General features: G+C 40.4%; 1 protein-coding gene across 1 annotated transcript in view; it reads left to right on the forward strand.

Moving 5' to 3' along the window:
* The window catches only part of LOC117514139 (E3 ubiquitin-protein ligase HECW2-like), a 193,652-nt gene that overhangs the window by 143,873 nt on the left and 25,064 nt on the right, over positions 1 to 24,715 (forward strand). The window contains exons 17-31 of the mRNA XM_034174480.1: positions 1,255 to 1,407; positions 6,199 to 6,301; positions 6,374 to 6,470; positions 6,579 to 6,662; positions 8,215 to 8,324; positions 8,586 to 8,706; positions 8,818 to 8,931; positions 9,032 to 9,184; positions 9,282 to 9,380; positions 10,827 to 10,956; positions 12,942 to 13,088; positions 13,284 to 13,398; positions 15,269 to 15,353; positions 16,750 to 16,806; positions 21,471 to 21,679. Coding sequence (XP_034030371.1) covers positions 1,255 to 1,407; positions 6,199 to 6,301; positions 6,374 to 6,470; positions 6,579 to 6,662; positions 8,215 to 8,324; positions 8,586 to 8,706; positions 8,818 to 8,931; positions 9,032 to 9,184; positions 9,282 to 9,380; positions 10,827 to 10,956; positions 12,942 to 13,088; positions 13,284 to 13,398; positions 15,269 to 15,353; positions 16,750 to 16,806; positions 21,471 to 21,679 — 1,777 coding nt within the window. The remainder of the gene's footprint in view (positions 1 to 1,254; positions 1,408 to 6,198; positions 6,302 to 6,373; positions 6,471 to 6,578; positions 6,663 to 8,214; positions 8,325 to 8,585; positions 8,707 to 8,817; positions 8,932 to 9,031; positions 9,185 to 9,281; positions 9,381 to 10,826; positions 10,957 to 12,941; positions 13,089 to 13,283; positions 13,399 to 15,268; positions 15,354 to 16,749; positions 16,807 to 21,470; positions 21,680 to 24,715) is intronic.

Genomic DNA, 24,715 nt, shown 5'->3' on the forward strand with positions numbered 1-24,715 from the left:
ACGTTAAAAAAAATAAAATCAAAGTTTGTGCTGAATGTAGTCATTTTTCCATAGACTTTAGACATAAGCAGTTGAAATATAACACTTAGAAGCCAGGAACAAAAATTGTGTTACATAGTGTAATGCTTTCAAATATGAAAGAAACTAGCTGGGGCACTGCCCAGGTTACCCTGTTTTTTAAGTTCAACTTTAAAAAAAAAAATGATACCTGTTTGTTCCTCATGTCATGCGGATTCAGAATATATATAGTTTTTAGGGCTACATATTATAGTTTGGCTGGAGTGGAATTCGAATTGACCACTTTATACTTTTTGTACTCAGGCTTTCTTGATGACATCGTCAGGATGGGGGGTGGGGTGGAATTAGAATTCTGACTGATTTATACTTTTTGTACTCAGGCTTTCTTGATGACATCCTCAGGATGGGGGGTGGGGTGGAATTAGAATTCTGACCGCTTTATAATTTTTGTACTCAGGCTTTCTTGATGACATCAAGTAACCATAAAAGATAAATAAAGAGAATACATTAAAGCATTAAATTATTGGTTGCCCAGAACGTTTAAAAAAATGGTACCAGTTTGTTCCCCATGTCATGAGGATTCAGAAGATATATAGTTTTTAGGGCTACATATTATAGTTTGGGAGTTTATCCCGGACAGACAAACAGAATTAACCCTTTATGTATATAGACTAGCTGGGGTACTCGGCACTGCCCGGGTTAACCTGTTTTAGACATAAGCCAAATGCCATTCATTTTAATCAAAACAACTGCCCAACATTTGTTTTTGTAATGCTGATGTCTTACATATGTAATATTTCATGGGCTAATGTTTGTCCAGCAGAACTATAAGCGGTGGACTCCCCAAACTAAGTGGAAATACTTGGTTAAAAGACAAACACATTTGAAGTCCTTCATGCAGACTTTGTTTTGCAATCAAATTTATAATAAAATTACACACAAAAGATAGGTAACAGTAAATGTAAATATCAGTTAATCAAAATTGAGGTAGTGGTGTATTAAAAATTGATTAAAATTTAATAAGGATATATGAAAAATTGTGTGTTCCAGGCGAAAACATAACCTCCTCCAACTTTGTTGGCAGAAGTAAAAACTATATACGGTAACACATGGCATGTGATCTCATGTAGGTACATCCCTGTGAGAATTTAAAGGAATACTGTGAAGACAAAGCATTTCTAATGTAGTCTGTGGTATAATTTACACCATGTTTACTGTTTCTGTGTGCACACGCAGCCTTTCTTTGTGGACCATAACTGCCGTGCCACCACCTTCATCGATCCCCGGTTGCCTCTCCAGAGCTCACGTCCTCCGAGCCTTTTGGCTCATCGCCAACACCTGACACGCCAACGTAGCCACAGCGCTGGGGAGGTCAGCCCACGACGGCTGGTACATAAGTACACACATTCTTCTCATATTTAGCCCAGCTTACGCTGACTCCTTCAGGGACTGCTGGTCTGTTTCAGAGTTCAGACGGGTTTAAGCCAGTGCCATCTGGAAAACAGCACATTAGCTTTGAAACCTCACTGTTGTGTCCACTGAAACCAATTTTATCCGAACAAAGTTCCTGTTATTACTTAAAATTGCCTTAGTGCTGCTCGAGGTCACTGCTTGAGAGAAACCTCTGTGAATATTATGTGTGGTTTAGCTGAATTTTCAGAGAATAATTAATTTATAAACCTTTGCAAACTGAAATTTGAGGCCTTGGTCAGCACCAAGGAAGGACCAGAAGGAGTCAAGACCATGACTGGACGGGTGCAAGTCCCACACTGCATGGCACATTTACAGTGAAAAGCATCAGAGGGCTGATGCATACACTGCACGCTCATCACATCACGATATATAAATATACATATGTCAGTAATGGTATTTATTTTAACTCTATATGAGTTCATCATGTGTGACTGCATTTTGAAGTCATTCATACCAATCAGTCACAAATATTTTGCTATCTTAGCTGGATACTACTGCTGATACCATCTGTACACCTCTTTGATGTTAAGATATACAAAAAAAGGTGTTTTGGAACATGTTTTACTTGGTCTTTTCTTTGACCAAACTACTTAATCACAAATCTAATTATGTCTCAATATTTATCCAAGTAATATTCCCACCAAGTGTAATCCACCTAGGTCGCTTGGTTGTTGAGATAAACAAACAAACAAAACAAAAACAAAAAGGTAAAATGTGGCTCATGCAAACCACAAGCACAATAAATCTGAAAGATCCACATTTCCATAGAATCACCCGCATACACATGAACATTAAAAGCAGAAACCGACTAAACTATCTTTATTAATCAGTCCTTTGCCATGTTTTATCAACCACTGAACACAGTTTTTGTGCAAACACCAGGTTTTGTGGGTGATTCTTGTCATTCCCTAAAAGCCATCAACTGCAGAATGTACAGCTGTGTATACCCTGGCAGAATTTTTTATATTTTTTGGCCAATTTTCAGATAATATAAATGATAACACAAAATCTTTTTTTCACTCATGGTTAGTGCTTGTGTGAAGTCATGTGTCATGTGTTTACTCTTTTTAAAGTATACTGACAACAGAAACTACCCAAATGACCCTGATCAGAGGTTTACATACCCTGGTGATTTTGGCCTGATAACATGCACACAAGTTGACACAAACAGGTTTGAATGGCAACAAAAGGTAACCATCCTCTCCGGTGATCTGTTTGCTTGTAATCAGTGTGTATGTGTATAAAAGGTCAGTGAGTTTCAGGGCTCCTGACAGACCCTTGTATCTTTCGTCCAGTGCTACACTGACATTTGTGATTTCTGAGTCATAGAGAAAGCAATAGAATTGTCAAAGGATTTGCAGGAAAAGGAAATTGAAGTGTATAAAGCAGGAAAGGGATATAAAAAGATATCCAAGGACCTATGCCAATCAGCAGTGTTCAACAACTCTAATCAAGAAGTGACCAAATCATGCTCAGGTAGACCAACAGGATTTTCAGCAACAACTGCCAGGAAAATAGTTTGGGATACAAAGAAAAACCCACAAATAACTTCAGCTGAAATAAGGACACTCTGAAACAAAGTGGCGTGGCTGTTTCAAGAGCCACAACAAGGAGGCACTTGAAGAAAAATTGGCTGTATGGTCGAGTTGCCAGAAGAAAGCCATTGCTACACAAATACCACAAAGTATCCCACTTACAATATGCCAAACAGCACAGAAAACAAAGCAATTTGGAGTGATGAGACCAAATTTGATCTTTATGGCCACAAACATAAATGTTCTATTTGAAGAGGAGTCAACAAGGCCTCTTTATTTATTTTAATTTAACCTTCATTTAACCAGGTTAGTCCCATTGAGATCGAGATCTCTTTTGCAAGGGAGACCTGGACAATTCTAAAGTTTCCAGTTCACCTAAACTATGACAAAAGGTGCACCATTCCTACTGTGAAACACGGAGGTGGATTGTTGATGATTTGGGGATGTGTGAACTCCATAGGCAAGCAAAGGCAGAAATTGATGGCAGGATGAATGCAGCATGCTTTCAGAACATACTGGAGGAAAATTTGCACTCATCAACCCGGAAGCTGCGCATGAGATGTACTTGGACATTCCAATATGACAACAATCCAAAACACAAAGTCAGGTCGACCTGTCATTGGCTACAGCAGAATAAAGTGAGGGTTCTGGAGTGGCCATCTCAGTCTCTTGACCTCAATATAATTTGCCACTTGGAGAGCTCAAACATGCAATTCAGGCAAGACAGCCCAGAAATTTACAGGAACTGGAGGTTTTGGCAAGAAAAATGGGCAGCTTTACCATCAGAGGAAATAAAGAGCCTCATCCACAACTATTTTACAGTTACAGGGCTAAAGCCCCAGTCACACGCCACTAACAAAGGACACTGAAGCCAAAACGAAGGAAATAAAGAGCCTCATCCACAACTATTTTACAGTTACAGGGCAAAAGTCCCAGTCACACGCCACTAACAAAGGACACGGAAGCCAAAACGAAACAAGAAATCTGGACTTATAGTGACATCATTTAAAGATCGTCCAGCTTTGTTTCTCTAACTGGTGCACCATCAAAATTTTTAAACTGTCAAAAGATATCAACGAATCCCAACAACAGCCTCAATTTATCCGTATTTCATTTTGCTTTCTGTCTTGACAGTTCCTCATCATTTGTGTAGTTCCCGTAATATCAGCATCCCATTTGACTGTCATCCAACTTTGTCCTACCTCCCAAGTCTGACGTCTTGCATGAACACTGATGATATCTGTACGGGTCAATAACTAAAGCTCCGACGAGCTGAACGTATCATCCTTGTATCGCTGATGACCCGTTTATGTGTGGGACGAAAACCAACGTTTTCATACAGAAACAATAGCAGCAAGAACGTTTTATCAACTACTGTAGCTATTTATGCCAGTTCCAGCTGTTTGTGGCTGGCCTGCATTGTGCACACGTTGTTGTCAAGACAACCAAACCCCGCACCTGCCAGTGCTGCAGACATGAGCACAAGCTGGCTGCACTCTGTCTCATACCCTCTGTCAGTCACGTCATCATAAATGTTTCATTTCTTTTTGCACTCGAGTCACAGGCTTTTCGGTGATGGGAAAAGTGCAGGATTATTTGTCCACCTTTTTTCGATGATTTGTGACTTTGTTTCCTTCGTTCAGCTATCGTCCTGTGCCGTGTGACTGGGGCTTAAGACTGGTGAGTCAACAAAAACAATTCACTGTAATGGAAGAAGAAATAATAGAGGGACTGTGTATAAAAATGGCTGTAATATCACTGGCTGATCTAAGGAACTGTGCCAAAAATTAAATGTCTGTGTTACAACTTGCCAGCCAAAAGCTTGACCCTCTGGGGCCCAGGGTATAATTGGCCATTTTTGAGTACTTTTGGTTTTACCATTAAAAAAAACTGTTTACTTTGCCTTGTTTGGAATCATTTTTGTCAGCACAACCTCATCTGTGTGACTTGACAGTTTTTCTTTCATTCTGACATACTGTATTAACACAATGAACCTAAATTCACACAAAAGCATAAAATCCAAATAGAATTTTTTTTTTACTGTAAAAACCACAAACATGTTTAATAAACCATTTTTATAACTATATAATATAAGAATGCAAATATAAATTGTAAATTTCAAAAACATATGTACAAATGTAGCAAACAACGTTATATACAACTAAAGATAAAGATAAACTTTATTGATCTCAGAGGAAAAATACACGTTACGTCAGCTCTTAAAAAACACACAAGATTGGTGCAAGTAGAGGAAAACTATTTATATTAAAATGCACATTAGGCATTTTTTGTACAACTATTTACAAAGCAATAAGATGCCACACAAGTTACTTGTGCCACTGTCCAATATCTTTCTCTGTCCGCTGACATGTGAAAGCACATCTGCAAGCAACTATTTCTGACGAGAGGTTTGCAGGACTGAACATGATGGCAGTACACTACACAAAGGTGAAGGAACGTAACACTGAGGATGTAGTCAGACGCTTCATTCAGGCTCACCCCAGGCAAATCTTCTACACCTCTGTGTTCTTTGAGAACCAGGAGAATAAATCATCTTGAACAATGAAGACTCATTAATATCAAATAATGATGTACTATTTCCAGCTTTCTACTTGCCTGCCTGGTTGTTAGCGTGGAACATCACCATTACGCAGAGTATAAAACACTGCCATCACATATGATGTCGGAAACAGATTTAATTAATTTTTTATTTATCAGCCATCTCAGCTTGTTAATAAAATTATACCAGTTACCTGTTCCAAATGCCCAAAATACGTTTGAATTGCCTGAGATTGCAGGAAAATGCACCCTTAAAATCAAACCTTTCCTGGGGGGGCATGCCCCGCACCCCCTAGTCAAACCCCCCGCCTTCTAAGAAACCTAGCTCCACCCTTGAATATGAATGGCTGGTGTGGGTTTTGTTTTGTTTTTTAAACACCTTGAAGTAAAGCTGGAGGTCTACACTACAATCACATTTTGGTTATTTCATTTTGACTCCATTGTGGGGGTGCACAGAAACAATGTTGCAAAACCAGTCACCATCCAATGACCATTAATTGAAGTAAGCAGGTATAGAAAATAGATGGATGTATGGATGGACACCATCCAAATACAGTTCTCCCATAAACCCAGAGTGGATAAAACACTCACATGATGATCTTCCTGTCCTTAGGTAGGTGAAGATCCTCGTCACCCTGGCCCGCCTGTCCTGCCGCGGCCTTCCAGCACCTTCAGCTCTGTCAACAGGGGGCAATACCAAGACACTGTCCCAGTGGGTACGTAAGTACACAAAGCTTCCTTCAAAGATCAGCAAACGTAACCTACATTTTTGTGCATTCTTTTTCCAGCTTACAACGAAAAGATTGTGGCATTTCTCAGACAACCCAACATCTTTGAGATTTTACAAGAGAGACAGTCAGACTTCAGCCGGAACCATTCACTCAGGTACACGCAGGAGCAAACTCTACTCCAACAGTGGGCTTATGTACCTGTGGGCTTAAATGGAGGTGATGATCATTAGAGGGTGCAATGACTTTAATCCTCTGCCAACAGGGAGAAAGTGCAGCTGATCCGAACAGACGGAGCGTCAGGATTGGCCAGGCTATCAGGAGACGCTGACCTGGTCATGCTGCTCAGGTCAGACCTTCTTTCTGGGAACGTCTTGTTGTAAATAAAAAAATAAAAGTTTGTTTTGGGCTCTCTTCTGTATTATGTCCTTTTAACTTTATTATAATTTGTATGGGTGTAACAAAACACTGATGTGGCTCGATGTATTGATTAAAAAATTATCCAATATAATTGATGCATTTTGAAAACATCTATTTCATCATAGCTTTATTTTGAAATTCCCTTAAAAAACAGTGTCAGCATTTCTCTTCATGCCCACCTCTTTCCAAAACAATGAGTAACTGTGGTAGTGACCTAATATCAGGCAGTTCATGGGCTTTATGATATAGACTCATATTGATCGCAGGGCCCTGAATTTCTCACTTGTGATGGACTTCATAAATCCTCCTGACTACCAAGAAGGGAGTCAGGAGGATATTAGCAAATATGATATAATTGACCAAAGAATCAATATACTGTGTGTTACAATGAAACATGTGAACCCCGAGTAATTAGAGTAGTTGTAGTAGAGGCTGTTGTGTAATGCAATCCTGTCACGCTAACTGTGTCACAGGAGTGGAGGATTTGGATGTGTGAACAGAATTGGTGATAATGCACATCATTTAACCTCAGATGGCTTTATGATTTAACTACCTGAGTTACCTGTTCTACGCACGGCTAATAGAGAAGAATTTTAGCCATGTCACTGTATATTTCATGTCACTTTAGTTAAGGTGTCGTAAGTTGCATTGTATTGTGTGTATGTTGTCATCATTAATTTTCATAGAGAAATTTGTGACATTCATGAGATTCAAGTGAATGATGATAAAAGGTGACAGCACGTCATATCACGGCAGTGCTCTGGCATGCCATACACAACAGGTACATTTTAATTGAAAAAACACACACTTTAACTGGCACACGGTGCGCACTGGTGTCTTCAGACTGTAATTAAAGTGCACTCTAGCCAGCCGCTACTACGTAGTAAATAAAGTGTAATGTTTGCTACCTGACCTGAGTACCACGTGAACTGTGAAAATGAGGGCTCCAGTGAGTGGGTCATGATCTGAAGACTGACCGTGTTTGTGTTTGTGTGTGTGTGTGTGTGTGTGTGTGTGTGTGTGTGTGTGTGTGTGTGTGTGTGTTTGCACACATACACTTTCAAACTTAGGCCCCCAGACACCATAGCAAGTTTGGTGTCGACTGCTTAATTACTGTGGCTGTGCATAGCAGAGCAGGTCGTGATCTAATTTATAAAACTGACCGTGTGTGTGTGTGTGTGTGTGTGTCTGTGTCTGTCGAACATGCCTGTGATTATTACTCCTAAGTGCTGCAGAGGTATTCAGTTATTTGAGTGTGAGTGATGCGCCCTGCAGCAGAATCTTGTATGCATACATACCTGTTATACACCTGGTTATTCTCTTGAACTTTGACACCCTTCCTTCATAGGTGTTTTGTAATTCTTTTATCCATCTCGTCTAATTCTTATATTCCATTTCTTTGTATCCTTTTTGCTTGCTTTAGTCCAAGAACATTAACTGAATTAATTGTTTATTTCTCTCTCTCTCTGTCTCCTCTGCAGTCTTTTTGAAGATGAAGTCATGTCCTACGTGCCTCCTCATGCCTTACTTCACCCCAGCTACTGCCAGTCACCTCGGAGCTCGCCTGTCTCCTCACCGCAGAACTCGCCTGGTTAGAGACCGATGGACAGATGTCATATTGGCACACATGTACTGCAGAAAAATTTTGAAAGTTTTGATTCATCTATTTACCCAACATGAGTGATCCACAGATGATTCCCAAAAACTGTCAAAAACTGTTCTGAGAAATGCCGTGAATCAATAAGCAATTAAAGAGTTCAAACACAGGCCACCACACATTGCTAATTCATGGCTTTAACTTTTTGGCCGTTTGCCTTTAAATGTCTCCACTCTCCTTGTTGTATGCCTGCAGGAACTCAGAGAGCTAATGCCAGAGCCCCAGCACCCTACAAAAGAGACTTTGAGGCCAAATTGCGCAACTTCTACAGAAAGCTGGAAACAAAAGGCTACGGCCAAGGACCAGGGAAGCTAAAGCAAGTGCTCCATGTTTGTGTAAAAGTGTCTGCACAAGAAGATCTTGCACTTTGTTCTTTTACACGTATTTACATACACTAATGAAAGTCGTTGCGCTTCTGTTTTCTCAGGTTAATCATCCGTCGTGACCATCTTCTGGAAGATGCCTTCAACCAGATAATGTGCTATTCCCGTAAAGACCTGCAGCGCAGCAAACTCTACGTCAGCTTTGTCGGCGAGGAAGGGTGAGCAAGAACAAGGAGAGGAGACATGACCTTTTTTTTTAGTATGTTTTTAAGTATGTTTTTTAAGGAAATCTTTTGAAATGATAAATCTGTTGTGCAGGTTGGACTACAGCGGGCCTTCCAGAGAGTTTTTCTTCTTGGTGTCCAGGGAGCTTTTCAATCCTTATTATGGCCTCTTTGAATACTCTGCCAACGACACCTACACCGTTCAGATTAGCCCCATGTCTGCCTTTGTAGACAATCACCATGAATGGTGAGCACACACGCTAAGCTAAGCTAAGGTATACGAAGATACTTTGGAAACGTCTTTAAAGATTCTGATTCTGTGCATGCATTTGTGTCCATATCAGGTTTCGGTTCAGCGGACGAATTCTGGGCTTAGCTCTAATCCATCAGTACCTGTTGGACGCCTTCTTCACTAGACCCTTCTATAAAGGCCTCCTGCGCATGTACGTTTGAGATTACGTTTAAGATTCTTTGTGCCACTTTATGACAAAACTGTCACAGGAGGCAACAGCCAAAAATTGCTCTGTGCCCTAGTTTCAGAAGTCATTAGAGCTTTGGACTGTTGTTTTGCACTACTAAAGAAAATGCTAACCCTGGTGGATGTTCGTGTTAGCGTTAAGTGCAGTTAGCATACTCCCATCAATTTTTAGGAAAGCCCACACAACAGCACAATCAACTGAATCACACACTTTAGAGAAAATCAACATAGGCTGTAAAGAAGCACTCCCGATATTCACATTACGTTCACTGAGAACTCGCAGAGTGAGTTTGCGGTCAATGATTGTCTTCTTGGGCATAAAATCGGTAAGGACCTGGGGCTGAATACCTTTCCCGGCACAGACAGTAGTGTAAGGGCCCGGTCACATCATTGAACGAAGGAAATCGTCAATCCTCAAGAAAAAGTGGACCAATGAGCCTGCACTTCTCCCATCACCGAAAAGCCTGCAAGTCTAGAGCACTTAAAGGAACGAAACAAAACCAAAACTAACAAAAGAAAAACAAAGCGAACAGCGACCTTGACCATCACCTCAGGGGAGGTGATGATCTAGTGGTTAAAGCGTTGGGCTTCAGACCAGAGGATCCTCGGTTCAAATCCCAGCCTGACCGGAAAATCACTAAGGGCACTTGGGCAAGGTCCTTAATCTCCTAGATGCTCCAGGTGTGTAGTGGGTGCCTTGCATGGCAGCAGCCTCACATCGGGGTGAATGTGAGGCATTGATGTGTAAAGCTCTTTGAGCGTCTGATGCAGATGGAAAAGCGCTATATAAATGGAGTCCATTTACCAATTAAACAAAATCAAAATCATGATGACGTGACTTGACAGTGGGTATGAAACCAAGTGCAGCCAGTCTGTGCTCACGTCTGTAACCAGCCTGTGCTCATGTCCGCAGCACCTGCAGATGCAGGATCTGGTTGTATTGACAACATGTTTGTCTTCACAACAACAACGTGCGTGCACGCGTACATTCCCACACATGGACAAGTCACGTTCAGCTCATCTGAGTTTTAGTTATTGATCCCTTAAGATATTGGCAACGTTCATGCAAGACGTCAGATGTGGGAGGTTGGATGAAGTTGGATGACAATCAAACGGAACGCTGAAGGTACGGGAACTGCGCAAATAATAAGGAATCGTCAACACAGAAAGCATAATGGAATACGGACAAATTGAGGTCGTCGTTGGGATTCGTTCACATTTTTCAACAGTTTGAGATTTCTGAAGCTGGACGACGGTTAAACGATGTCTCCGAAAGTCAGCGTAAGTCCAGATTTCTTGTTTCATTTTAAGTTCGGTGTCCTCCGGTAGTGTCGTGTGACCGGGACTTTATACTCCTGTAGATGTTGCAGTCCAGGCCGTCACCTTTTCCTTTATTCACGTTGGATTGTAGACCGTGTGACCTGAGTGACCTGGAGTATCTGGATGAAGAGTTTCATCAGTCCCTTCAGTGGATGAAGGACAATGACATCGAAGACATGCTGGATCTTACCTTCACCGTCAATGAAGAAGTCTTTGGACAGGTCAGCATGCAAGCATGTGTTTGTGTGTAGGTGCATATTTCTACCTTTGTGAGGACACGCAGTGTTTCTCGGAGAGTATTATAGGCCTGTTGGGCTGCCAGGCCAACAAAACCCCCGCCAGGTTAGAATTTTGAGAATTTGGATGCATATGCAGCACTGTCTTTATGCCAGTGATGACCAAGGAGATTCTGACAATAAATGTGCACATTACATTTTGCTTATAACCAAATATACAGCATTGTATGCACCCATGAAGAATTGGGTGCAGGGAGGTTTAGTGATGCTGATGCTGAGGGATGCTCAGTTTTTTTTGTTTGTTTTAAATACTCATGTGACTTTTCTATGCAGTGCACCCACTCATTAGTAAATGTGATAATTTCATAGAAAAATACAAGCTGAAAAGAACAACCAGGCCAGAGTTATGATTTTTTTATATAACACCAAATATTAATTAAGTTGGATGTCAGTCATTCCATCACATCCACAGCGGTGTGATTAAGACATTCCCTAACACTGCCTTTTATGGAGTATATTTTTTGGAAGTGACTTGACACTGCACTAATTGTATGATGATGTTGGTTATTATTATGAGTATTATTTATTTTATTTTAGCAGAGGTCAGCTGACATCATTGCAATGTTCCACAAATTTTTACTTTGGAAAAAATTTTCAAGATAAAAGTCCTGTTAGAAGTGGCTTTCATAACCTAAAATATAATACAAAATATAGCTCAAAAGGGCTTTTCAGTGTTAAAATCAAATATCCGCTAAATCCGCAATATGGATCACATGCAGATCAAACTTAGTCTGTTCATTGAGAGTGCCAGTTTGCACCTCATGGCCACAAATGAGAGTGATTGAGGCACGTTTGATTAAGATATAATGCAAAATGTACACCAAATGGGTTTTTCAACATTAAATTCAAATGTCCACAAAACCCACAATCCAGATCAGATCCGTATCAAACTTTGTCAGACGATAGTGGGTGCCAGTCTGCACTTCACACTTCACTTTCAAATATGAGAGTGATTGGGGCATGTTTGATTAAGATGCAATGTAAAATCTGTATTATAATAGCCAAGTGGCCTGTGTATGCGTGTGTGCATGTGTGTGGCTTCGATCATGGAGAAACTGGGGAGAGCAGACATTTGCCATTTGGCATGCTTATATATTTTGGGTCAAGGATGAACACTGTGAAAACAAAAAGTTGATAGGACTAATATTTTTGGAAAGATTAGCGATATTAGCTAACAGTAGTGAACGATGGACACTGATGTTTACATTCTGGACTCACACGCCATTCCAGCAGGGGGCAGTAAATCATCTATATATTAAAAGTGCATGTGTGTGTGTGTGCGCGCGAGCGTGATTTTATTTAGTAAACTTAATGTAAGTACATAATATCATTGTACAACCCCAATTCCAATGAAGTTGGGACGTTGTGTGAAATGTAAATAAAAACAGAATACAATGATTTGCAAATCCTCTTCAACCTATATTCAATTCAATACACCACAAAGACAAGATATTTAATGTTCAAACTGATAAACTTTATTGTTTTTGTGCAAATATTTGCTCATTTTGAAATGGATGTCTGCAGCACGTTTCAAAAAAGCTGGGATGTAACACAGTGGTAACATACTACTGTCCCAGCTTTTTGGTTACAGGAAGATTAGTGACGCTGAAACTGAGTGATCTTAGAGTTTGGGTATTTTTAATATGCTTATGAGTGAGTTTTCTATGTGTTATACCCACACATTGGTAAATGTGCTAAATTTCACAGAAAAAAAAAAATTCACAGGGTTTTTTTTCCCCCACAAACCCTGACTGAGTTTGTTTAGCTTGAGGACATTTCTGATTATAACAGGAGTGAAAACCTGAACTACAAAATGGTTTTTCTCTCTGCTTTACATGCAGAGGAGGAACATAAAACTGATGCAACATAAAACAAGATGCAAAGATCCATTTTGTTTTGGTTGTTAACAGATAACAGAGAGGGAGCTGAAGCCAGGGGGCACCAACATCCCTGTCTCAGAGAAGAACAAGAAGGAATACATTGAACGGATGGTGAAGTGGAGGATAGAGAGAGGAGTGGTACAGCAGACTGAAAGTCTGGTCCGAGGCTTCTATGAGGTGCTGCTGTGTTTCTGTGTCTGTTGACCTTTTGAAAATTTCACTGTACTTACACGTTATGCGTATAAGGTGCTCTGTGACGTTGTGCTAAATTGTGTCAACCTGCTGTTGACATGTTTGTGCGTGACAGTGTTTGAGTTTGTGTAATAAAAGGCAAAAAACCCAGAAACACCCAGACAATGTGCTGTTTCCCAGGTGGTGGATGCCAGACTGGTGTCAGTGTTTGATGCCCGAGAGCTGGAGCTGGTGATCGCTGGCACCGCTGAGATTGACTTATCAGACTGGAGGAACAACACAGAGTACAGAGGAGGTACAGAATCAGAAAAAAACAATGGATGAATGGATGAACCCAGGAATGACCATTATGGGGATGTTAAAATTTGACCTTCAACTTGTATAAAGATCTTTTGGAGTCTTTCTGAAATTTGAATAACATACGAAACTTGTTTTGGTTGAGATCTCTGCAGGGTTGCTGATGGTTTTGGTCAGGATCTTCATTACCTGGAGGAAGTTCTGCATAAGAATAAAGAATTCATGCACTCACTTAAGTTGGAAATAGCGATTTTAAGTTAGTTCCATGTCAGATGTCCAGTATCTGTGGCTGTGTTCATGCTATACTCTCACTTCACAGAGTATGTATTTACAAACCACTGCACCTCTAACTGCACATTTATTCAGCAAGACTTTTGTTATGTAAGAGGCAGCTTCCACACGAGTCTGTGCCATACTGGTTTTCAAACACTTCGCTAGTCTCACTGATTTTATGAGCCACATACTAACTCAGTTCAACAACCCATCAGCCAGCAGGACACATATTAAAACTGAAAAAAAGACATTTAGATATTTATGCTATATCTCAGGAAGAATTTTGGTGTCAAATCTCAGATATCAGATATCTAATATTGACCATAGTATATTGAAAAATTATTGGCCGATATCAATCTATCATTTTGCTCTAAAATTCTGGAAAAAGTGGTTTTCACAGCAGCTCGTAGACCACCTTACTGAGAATAATCTCTTTGAGCCACTGCAGTCTGCATTTAGAAAATATCATTCCACAGAGACGGCTCTCACTAAAGTGGTGAATGATCTTCTGCTTGCAATGGATTCAGACACCACTACGGTTCTGGTGTAGTTAGATCTTATGTAACAGGCAGGCACTAAAATGTATGATTTCACGCTTTATAAATGTTTATAACTGTTAAGCTTTATTCAGTATGCCTGCAAAAATATGTTAGCAGTCTAAAAGTTATCTTAACTAAATTTAGCGAGGTTAATTCAGCCGCTGATATTTTTCAAAGTTAGCTGAAAAGCTAATCAACTAACAAAAAGTTAGCTTCGCTAATTAGCGATTAGCGGAACTATGCCCACCACTGAGTATTTAGTAGTAAGGTTAGACCTTACTTGTGTGAAGCACCTTGAGGCAGCTTGTTGTGATTTGGCGCTATATAAACTAAATAAATTGAAAATGAGTGATATCAGTAACCACTGGAACTAGAGATCAGATTTTGGGCTGAATTAGCCCCATTTATTTATACATGATCCAGCATGCAGGTGCTTCAGTGTTGAAGACCTCAACAACTCAGAAAGACCAAGGACACGCTCACATGTCACCTAGCTGCTACCTACCACAAATACAAAATACCAGAGAGAACTGCTGGTTATGCTGAGAATAATTTGATACCAGTATCAAGACTATCCCACCAGTCCACAGATCTACTCGGGAGGGCGACTCTTGAGGTAGCGATAAGGTGTGTACAGCTTAAAAAAAAGAAAAAAGGGTTTGTTTGTTTTTTTTGACCATTTTAAAGTTGTCAAAGGTCAAGGCAGCATGGAGACCAAGTGGTTAGTGTGCTTGCCTGAAAATCATTTCAAGACTACCTCTGCTTATTCTCCATGTAATGTGGAGTTACATCAGGAAGGGCATCTGGTGTACAACTTGTGCCAGATCAGCATGCAGATCCAAACAAAAAGGGAGGAGCTGAAGAACTTGTTTCATGTGGCCTCTGAACTGTTACTGGACGTCAGTGGGTATTTTGGGGTCTGCCTGGTGTCCGACTGTTATGTTGGGTCGTTTTGGCCCAGTTGCCGAGGAGCTTTTACTTGTTTCAGGTTGGGCTCAGGTTCTTCACCGTCACTGTTCTTGCACGTTAACATCGCTGACACTGTTTCCTGTTCAGGTTACCATGACAACCACTTGTTATCCGGTGGTTCTGGGCAGCAGTGGAGCGGTTCAACAATGAGCAGAGACTGCGGCTGCTGCAGGTCGGCACTTTGTGTGAGACTCGAGAGAAGTCGTGTGGTTATCGTTCTTATCTCCAGCCTGTTCTTGTTTTTCTTGCTTCCTCTCCGTCTGTTCAGTTTGTGACTGGGATCCATCCAGTATTCCTTACGAGGGTTTGCTTCTTTGCGAGGCAGCAACGGTCCACGTCGGTTCTGTGTGGAGAAATGGGGGAAAATCACATCGCTGCCCAGGTATGGTCAACATTTGATGCTGCCTCCTTTTTAATCATCTCTTTTCTTTGTTTGGTTACATTATCACATTCTAACTCTGTGCCTGCAGAAAGTCCTGTAAGACAGATAAGACAACAGTTTCTCACACATACAGACTACAACAGCAAGTCAGCTTTTGCAGACACGAGCCAGCTAACAAAGTAACTGTCTGATGGGAGTACTACATGCTGTACTGTCCAGTATTGCTGCTGTTTTTCCAAGGGCTCGCAATTCAGAAAGACAGAATGTTACACAAGCAGTCCAAGGCTTTGAGAATTAAAAAACAAAACAAAACAAAAAAACCTAAGCCTTCAACCACACACCTGCTCAGACCAGGGCCGTATCCTCAGTGCATCTCAAAGCCCTCTCAGAGAGCTCCTAACTTAGCCTAAAATATCCTGGGAAGGACTCCCAGTCTGAGAGCAACCTGGGCAAGGAGTTGACAGAAACTCCTATCTAGTGAGGAGGCGGGGTTGGCCCTGTTGCTAGGTATGACATGGCCCTGTATTGGTTGCTGCAGAAAAATAAATGCACTCTGCACTCCTACTTATGAATGAACAGTAAATCAACCGATCATATAACCTGAAGTGCATTAAGAAATGCATAATCGTGAAAATAATTTAATGTCATGATGATGATACTCAGCAAAATTAAATTGAGTGATCGCTGGGGGCCGGTCACTAAACATGTAAATTGTTGTGCTGCAGTGCACTATGGGAGTTCTGGGTTTTGGGGTTTTAAATGTTGTTATTGTGGTTCATGTTAGTTTAACAGTGTTGTTAATGCTAGTGTTATTGATTTATTGTGTTTTTGTAGTTCAGTTGGTTAGTGAGTTAAGTGTCACCATGTTGTCCCTATAAGTGAACCGTGTATTGTGTTTGATGCTGCCCCTTCACGTCTGTGTTGTTTGATTTGACAAATAAGAGCGCCTCCTAGTGGCAGAGTGCCAAAAAGATAAAAGCTCTCGCTTGTCTTTCAGTATTCCACGCAGTTCACCACAAAGAATTGTTATACAGCTTGAAGATGTTTGAACATATCTCGTTCACAGAATGAAAATGTTTAAAATGGGACCCCAACAAATTTCAACTATAGACGTAAGATAAATACAGATTTTTTTTTTTCCCACAATACGCCCACTTAACTTATGTTAAATTTGTTGTCTCTCCAGAGCTCATACCTGTTTCAACCGACTGGACCTGCCACCTTATCCATCCTTCTCCATGCTGTATGAGAAGATGCTGACCGCCGTGGAGGAGACCAGCACCTTTGGACTTGAATGAGCGCCACCCCACAACAGACCGCTGGTCTGGTCGTCGAGAAAAGCAGAACTCTTTCTGATGGGTCCAGCACAGACCTTAGAGTCACAATATGACCTTTAACCCAGGAATCAGAATGCCAAACTTTTTCCAAAGTCCCATATGTGAAAGTAACAGTACATAGACCTGCATGTATTTCACACCTGCTTTGTGATACACACTTTCACCTGTGGGATGTGACGATTGAAGACCCACAATGCCGTTGGAATAACTGGGTTTGACCAATAGCAGTGTGGGATATTTTCTACATTGTCTTTCATACCACTCAGTTGTAGTCTCTTTTAAAGAATCCCACTGGAGGTTTTAAGTGTTGCCTTCACTGTCTCACATCAGCTCTGATGTTCATTCGCTGAGGGGATTTACACGATTCAGGAGAACTTGCTCTGTTTGGACGGTCCTTGTTGGAGCTTCACGGTCGTGCACGTGTTGGTTGTGCACACCCTTGTCTAAGCCTTAGGAGGACCAGCCCAGGAAACTTTTCAGATTATGTGTGATTTCAGCATACATCACCCGCTGCTCATTTTGGAGTCCAGACAAAATACTTTATTGTTGTTGCAGGAAGAAAAAACAAAGACAAAAATCAGATTTTCTAATCACATGAGACTGAGACTTTATTTGGATGTTACTACTTTTTTCAATTAAATTGTGAGGGACTGATTTTCCTGACAGATCTGGGTCCATTACAGCAACACTCTGGTCATTTATTTTTTTTAATTATTTTAGTTCTCTGTGTCCACTTCCTTCTGTGACTTTGACCCAGATTTGTTTTATTTTAATTTAATTATTTCAAAGTAGTTTGTAGATCATGACACACAAATCTAATCAAACACCCAAAAGTCAGTCACTTCAGTGACGGCGAGTAGAACGGGATCAGACAGACTGAATATAAGTTGCCATTTTTCAGTGTTACTGCAGCACATCACAGAACGTCTGCTCAGCTTTTTGGAACTGCTCATCATTTTCCTTTTTTCATCTTGGTCACATTTTCAGAAGAAAACTCCACATGGAGGATTTTGGTTGTTTTCTTTCACTTGTCATGTTGAACTCTGTGTTAACAGTTGATATTTCATGTCACATGTGAAGTGACACAGTCACAGTGCTGTGCAAATGTTTTACGCAACCTACGATAGGTGATTGAAAAGTTTTGAGCCTGACCCAGAAAATAGAGTAGGGTTCTCCAGGATAGGGCCTTCTATGAGAAAGGTATTAAAGCCCTGCAGCGATGCTGGAAAAAGTGTGTGTGGATTTACATACAAACTTTTCAATCACCCCTCGTTGAAGTTTGACTGCAGTTCAGCTTTTGATTCTTCTCTTCATCGGTGGGCCAGCTGAACATCGAGGTTGAAATTACCGAAGATCTGAATTCAAACAGAAACTAGAGCACCGTGCTCATAGAGTGCAAACCTCCGCCAACACTAGTTTCCAATTCCACAAATTTTTACTTTGGAAAAAAATTTCCAGGTCAAAGTCCTGTAAGAAGTGACTTGTCATAAGCTAAATTAGATGTTATCAGATATCAGGAGTATGTATTTAGTTCATGCAGTTAAATCAGTTTTTTTGTGGTGTTGCCAGGTTTTTTTTTTTTCCAACTTTTAGTTTTTGAATTCTTTTTCAGATAATTTGCACAGAACATTGGTTATCTCTGCTATGCACAATTTGTCATTACTTTTGGCACTTGGTTTCCAACTGATAACTGGAAGCTAGACAAACAGGCATAAAATTGGAACCTTCATCCAATTTTGGTGATGGAGGTAAATCCTGACTGACTGAGGCAGTTTTTGGTTGAGATATAATGCAAATTGTACTCCAAATGGGTTTTTCAATATTATGTCCTTGTATACATTTGAATTTAATATTGAAAAACCCATTTGGTGTACATTTTGCATTATATCTCAATCAAAAGTGCACCAATCACTAGTGTCACTAGACTCCATTTTTAAATTATGTTTATTTCGCATAATGGCTATAAATAGCTTGGCCTACATTCTGGTCAAACCATTTCTAGGTAAAGAGGTGGAGCGGAGGCAAGGCCCTGCATGACCTGGGTGGGACAAATGAAGCCAGAACATGTCACCACCTCAGACCTACTGATCAAGCTACAGCTAACAGGCTAACCTTTGTTCCGTTTTGTGGACTTTGCTGTGGTTTTTATGATGGCTTGCTTGCGGACAGGTATTAAAAACTGGCATATTGCCTCACTGTGGAGTGTTAGGATTAGTTTGGCGTGGAGCTAACATCAGCTAAGGTAGGACACCTGCTAACGCTGCTAACATAACAAATAACACAAAAATTTGACATGTGGGAAACACTACAGGCCAGACCTCTTAGATGATCTGTTCGAACAACTACCTGAAATTTCGTATGTAAAAGTCAGTACAGCCTAACTTCAGTGATATCTACGGTCCAGCCATGATGTTGGTCAGCACTGTGGTCCACAGTGTGTCAGCCTCCTCTTCAGCTTTGAACTAAGCGCACATTTATAAAGGAGGTGCAATGTGCAGTTGTTGGTTTGGTTGCAATTTCAAATCTCAAGTACCACATTTCCTGAAATTCCTCCTAAAAATGTGAGAGGTTTTGATATCAGAATGCAGACTCCAACTCGTGAAACTAGCAGTGTCTAGGTTTGTTAATCAAGGGCCATTCAGCTCTGCCAAAATGTGTCAACATTCTACAATATTACAATATGTGTAGCTATAACAAGCTATAACAAGGATTTGAACCAAGTTACATGAAATTCCTACTAAAAATGTGAGAGGAGTTAATGTCAAAATGCAGGTACCCAAGCATGAAACTGGCGGAGTCTATCTAGGTTTGTTAATCGAGGGTCATAACGCTGGTAAAATGGGCCCAACTTAAACTGTATAATATGCGTACTACCAACCTATAATAACGATTTGTACCATGTTTCACGAAATTCCTCCTTAAAGTGTAAAAGGAGATCATTTCAGAATGCTCATACCCCCCTTTTGGGAAGGAGGGAGGGATAGACAGAAGGAAATTGCCACGACGTAATCCCCCTTTGGGCCTACGGCCAGCAGAGGATAAAAACTACATCATGCAGCTTTAAATATTCTCACAAATTTTAGGATACAACTAAAACAATTCTTGTATTTTTTTTTTATTTAAAGGTCATACATCTTATTTGTATTAATTTATTAATATTTCAGTTTATCATTATTCTTAAGTTTTGGAAAAGCAGAGGCATGTAGTTTGCAAAATGCAGTGAGTGAAGAGATAGATAAATAAATGAGTCCATCCCTTCCTGTTTGTTCACATAATTAACTCAATAACAATCAACACTATCATCTTATAACTCATCAAATATGAGAACAAACTCATTAAAAGCTGGTGGACTTTGATGTATCAGATCAAGCCAAAATGCAACTTTGTTTTGTCTATGTAGTATATCATATATGATTCTTACAGCTGCTGCATGGATGTTGAATTGATGATGGAAAATTAGGAGCAGGTTTGGTTGAACTAAAGTGTAGATTTTCAAATTTGATTCAAGGGGTGTGGTTTTGAAGTTTCATGCAGCTTCTCAGGAGATTTTCAGTTTCTCATTTCCAAAGCACCTGATGACCACGTAGGCTACTGCTAATTGTTTTAAAATTTGTTTTTTAGGACTTTAAACATGTTTACAACTTCTGCACAGTGCTGTAGTATTTATTTTTGATGCATGTTAATAATTTCAGTGTCATATTTATTGTATCAGTATGAACATTTGTGTTACTAAGGTTTTGATGAACGGGTGATTGGTCAGGATGGCAGCAGTACTGAAAACAAGAAGCAGTGAAAGAAGGGCACCAGGCTCAAAACACCCCGTCTCGCACGTTTCAGCATGTGCAAGCTTAAACTTTTGTAAAAATTGGTTGATGAGTAAAACGACTCACCTCACCATGTTAAAAGAGAAAAAAAGCATAAGAATTAAAAGGTTTGTCTCTGTATTTCCACCCAAAAATGCAGTGGGTGTGGCGTAGTAGCAGACAAACACTGTCAATAAGCCATTTCACGGATACCGCCATATTGGATTTGGTGCAGTGCACTCTGGGACCGTTTGGAGAAACAAAACATCCAAGCAAGATGTCGGACGTCTCCAACATGTTGTAGACGTTGTGATCGTTGGGTCTGATCTAGTACTTAAGTCATAAAACTCTGCTGAATCTAATCATCGACATGTATGATCTGACAGCACATATCAGTCACTGTAGCAGCACTTGTAAGTTTGCAGCCTCCAATATTAACTCTTTCTGCATGTTAAACTGTTCTGCTGTTTGTGATTTCATGACTTAAGTACTAGATCACACCCAAGGATCACAACGTCTACAACACATTCAAGTAGACCAACATCTTGCTTGGGATGCATTGTTTGTCACCAAACAGTCCCAGATTGCACTGTGCCAAATCCAATATGGCGGTATTGATACAGCGGTCTATAGGCAGCACTTGCTCACAGCCGAGTTTAATTGGCACACTGTTTTCCTGAGGGGTGTATGAACACGGCTCAGTGGGGCTCTGCTCAGCTCAGGATGCTTAAACTCCTGGCAGTTTTGAACTTGTTAAATGTTTTTAGGAGCCTCAGGCGGATTTGGCTTAGCTTGTTTGACTTGCGCTTGGCTCTCAAACCAGCACTTCGCATGAAAAAAATCTACCCAGAGTGTACGAGTTCAACCAGCGTTTGTCCTGCCAGCTCAGGAGGACTCTGCGCCGAGCATGACAAAGGGGGAACCGCTTCAGGAAATCAGCTGGTGCGTAACTTCAAACGGCACCAAAAGCTGCCAGGTGTGAGGATGGCCTTTATAATATTTTCCAGGCTCCGCCCCCTCACACATACCCCAAGAATCTCGTTTTATTTAAGGTTTTTTTTTTTTTTCATGTAATCACTCCAAACTGATAACATTTTTTTTTGGAGGAGACTGTGCTGTCTTTATATTAAAAGCATCAATCCTTTATCACTCCAGTTTTTTTTTTGTAAATACTAATGAACTCAGAGTTCACCGTTGTTGACCTGCACTATGAATGTATGCACACTGTCACACTCCACCAGAGTGCTTCACGCCCACGACACCAAAACCTCACAACCACCGCCTCAGTTTATACACGAAACAAAGCTCACAGGAGTCAAAGTTACATTTTTGGAGGAGGAAGAATATCACAGTTTGAAAACGGATTAAAAACTAAATGTTTTCTCCATATTAACACAGATTGACTTCAAACTGACAGCAGACCTGTTCATTTTCCAGATATGGGAATGATTGTAATTATGGTCATACATTGTTGGGTGAATTAACTTTTGAAGAACAGGATGAAATGTTCGGATGTTCCTCGCAGGAAGCACTGCCGTGTGTCTGACTGAAACACACCAAATTTTGGAGTGTCATGTTAAACACACATACACCTTTCTGTACAGTCCATCTGAAACCTGAATGTGGGTCAGCACTTGTCTCCTGAAATAAAAACTATTTAAATCATCACCAGCGTCTAACTGCTTGCTTTTGTGTTTTGTTGGGTGTCTGAGGAGGATCTAACACCAGTGAAATCCTGGTCAGACTTCTGATCAAAAACTCTTTCAAATCAGATCCATGTCTGTCCATAGTGGTGCGGTCTATGCAAACTTTATTATTCACTTTGTCAACACAGCAGGACAATAAATAAAAACTAGAGTGCCCTCCTCTTGCTGGCATTAAGAGTGAATACAGTGACAAAATAAGTATTTTTGCAAGTTTTCCCAACTACAAAGAATAGAGGCCTGTAATTTTTTAACCATAGGTGCACTTCTATCTATATAGACAATAAAAAAAAAAAAAAAATCTGAAAATCACATTGTATGATTTTTAAATAATTAATTTGCATTTTATTGCATGAAATAAGTATTTGATCACTTGCCAACCAGTAATAATTCTGGCTCTCACAGACCTGTTAGTTCTTTAAGAAGCCCACTTATTCTGCAACCTTTACCTGTATTAATTGCACCTGTTTGAATTCATTACCTGTATAAAAGACACCTGTCCACACACAATCACACTCCAACCTAGCCACCATGGCCAAGACCAAAGAGCTGTCTAATGACAAAAGGAACAAAATTTTGAGTCCACAGTGAAACAGGAAATATCAAATGTCAAACACTTCCTGGATTGACAGACAAGATCTCATGGAATCTCGTGGCAAGTTCACACTGAAACAGGAAGTGCCAAATTTTGAGTCCACAGTGAAACAGGAAATGTCAAATGTTGAACACTTCCTGGTATGGGTGAGCTCAAGCGGAGGCCAGGGTTGCACTCACAGATATATATAAGGGTAGATGGTTTGGGGTGGAGTCTCCGGCGTTGTTCACTGGCGGCCATCTTGCCACAGGACTTGTTGCGGCACATTCCGTGGTAGCTATATTAAGGTAAGTGATCTGTGCACACTAAAATACGCTTAACAAGCAAAAATCATGACGAATTTACAAATGGTTTGGTGTACAGTGGTCCCTCGCTATAACGCAGTTTACCTTTCACGGCCTCGCAGTTTCGCGGATGTTTTTAGTCCAATTTTGCATGCTTTCTTTTTTTTTTTTTTTTTTTTTTTTTTTTTTTTTTTTTTTTTCACGTTCTGCATCCTCATCAAGCAGGCGGTCGTGGCACAGCGAAGGGAGAGTATGCGCATTGTGTTCTGCGTGTCGGTTTATAAGAATCTTCTCGCCCAGAAGAAAAAGCGCCAACAACTACCCATAACTGTGTTTTTGACTCGGAAAAAGACACCTGCACCGAGGTTTGACTCTGGAAAAAGGCGCGACAGCGGAGCGGCGCCAGGACAAAGAGGCGCAATCAGAGAAACTGTGAAATACTGGTGATTCACTATTAATAATTTATGTATCCAACCTGTCACAGTTATTTATAGGAAAACGTTCTATTTTTATTTCTCAAACAAATGTTTGGGCCTAAAAACAGGTTGGTCTTAGTTTTCTACTAAGGTTTGAACTTTTTTACACACGAGAGAAAAGTGAGAAAATGTTAATGCCTGTTTGAGAAAAGTGTATAAAGTGTGTAGAGAGGGGTTTTTACAGCCTTAAAACGTCTATAATGTAAAAAATAACGCTGACTACTTCGTGGATTTCGCTTATTGCGGGCTATTTTTGGAACGTAACTCCCGCGATAAACGAGGGACCACTGTAACAAGCGTTATTAACGCAGGGCTCTTGATCCAGTGCCACCTGAAGGATCAGAGATCACAGATGTTTCAGCTTAGGCTTGCGCCGTTGTCCTTTATGCACTGAAATTTCTCCAGGTTTCTTGAATCATTTAATGATATATACTGCAGAAAGAGTAATATGCTAATCTCTTACAACCTTTCTTTGTTGACAAACTGGAAATCCTCTGCTGTTTTTGCTTCAAATTATGATGTAATCACTTATTTACATCAATGGTTTGAAATACAGTGAGTTATTTATTTTTACCTCATTACTGACCCTACATTGTCACATCCCTACATTTTGTGGAATGTGTTGCAGGCCTGAAATGGCAGGAATGAATATTAACAAATGAACTGACCACACAAAACATGAAATACGAGGTCTGTCCAAAAAGTATCGTACCTTTTTATTTTTTTCAAAACTATATGGATTTAAATCACGTGTGATTACATCAGGCAAGCTTGAACCTTTGTGCGCATGCGTGAGTTTTTCCACGCCTGTCGGTTGCGTCATTCACCTGTGGGCAGGCTTTGAGTGAGCACTGGTCCACCCCTCCCGTCGGATTTCTTTTGTCTGAGAACTTGCTGAGAGACTGCTGCTTTGCTCCATGAAATTTTTTCAGAAACTGTTAGAGACAGGCAGTT

This window comes from Thalassophryne amazonica, chromosome 1 (assembly GCF_902500255.1).
Source record: "Thalassophryne amazonica chromosome 1, fThaAma1.1, whole genome shotgun sequence".
NCBI classification, from domain to species: Eukaryota; Metazoa; Chordata; class Actinopteri; order Batrachoidiformes; family Batrachoididae; genus Thalassophryne; species Thalassophryne amazonica.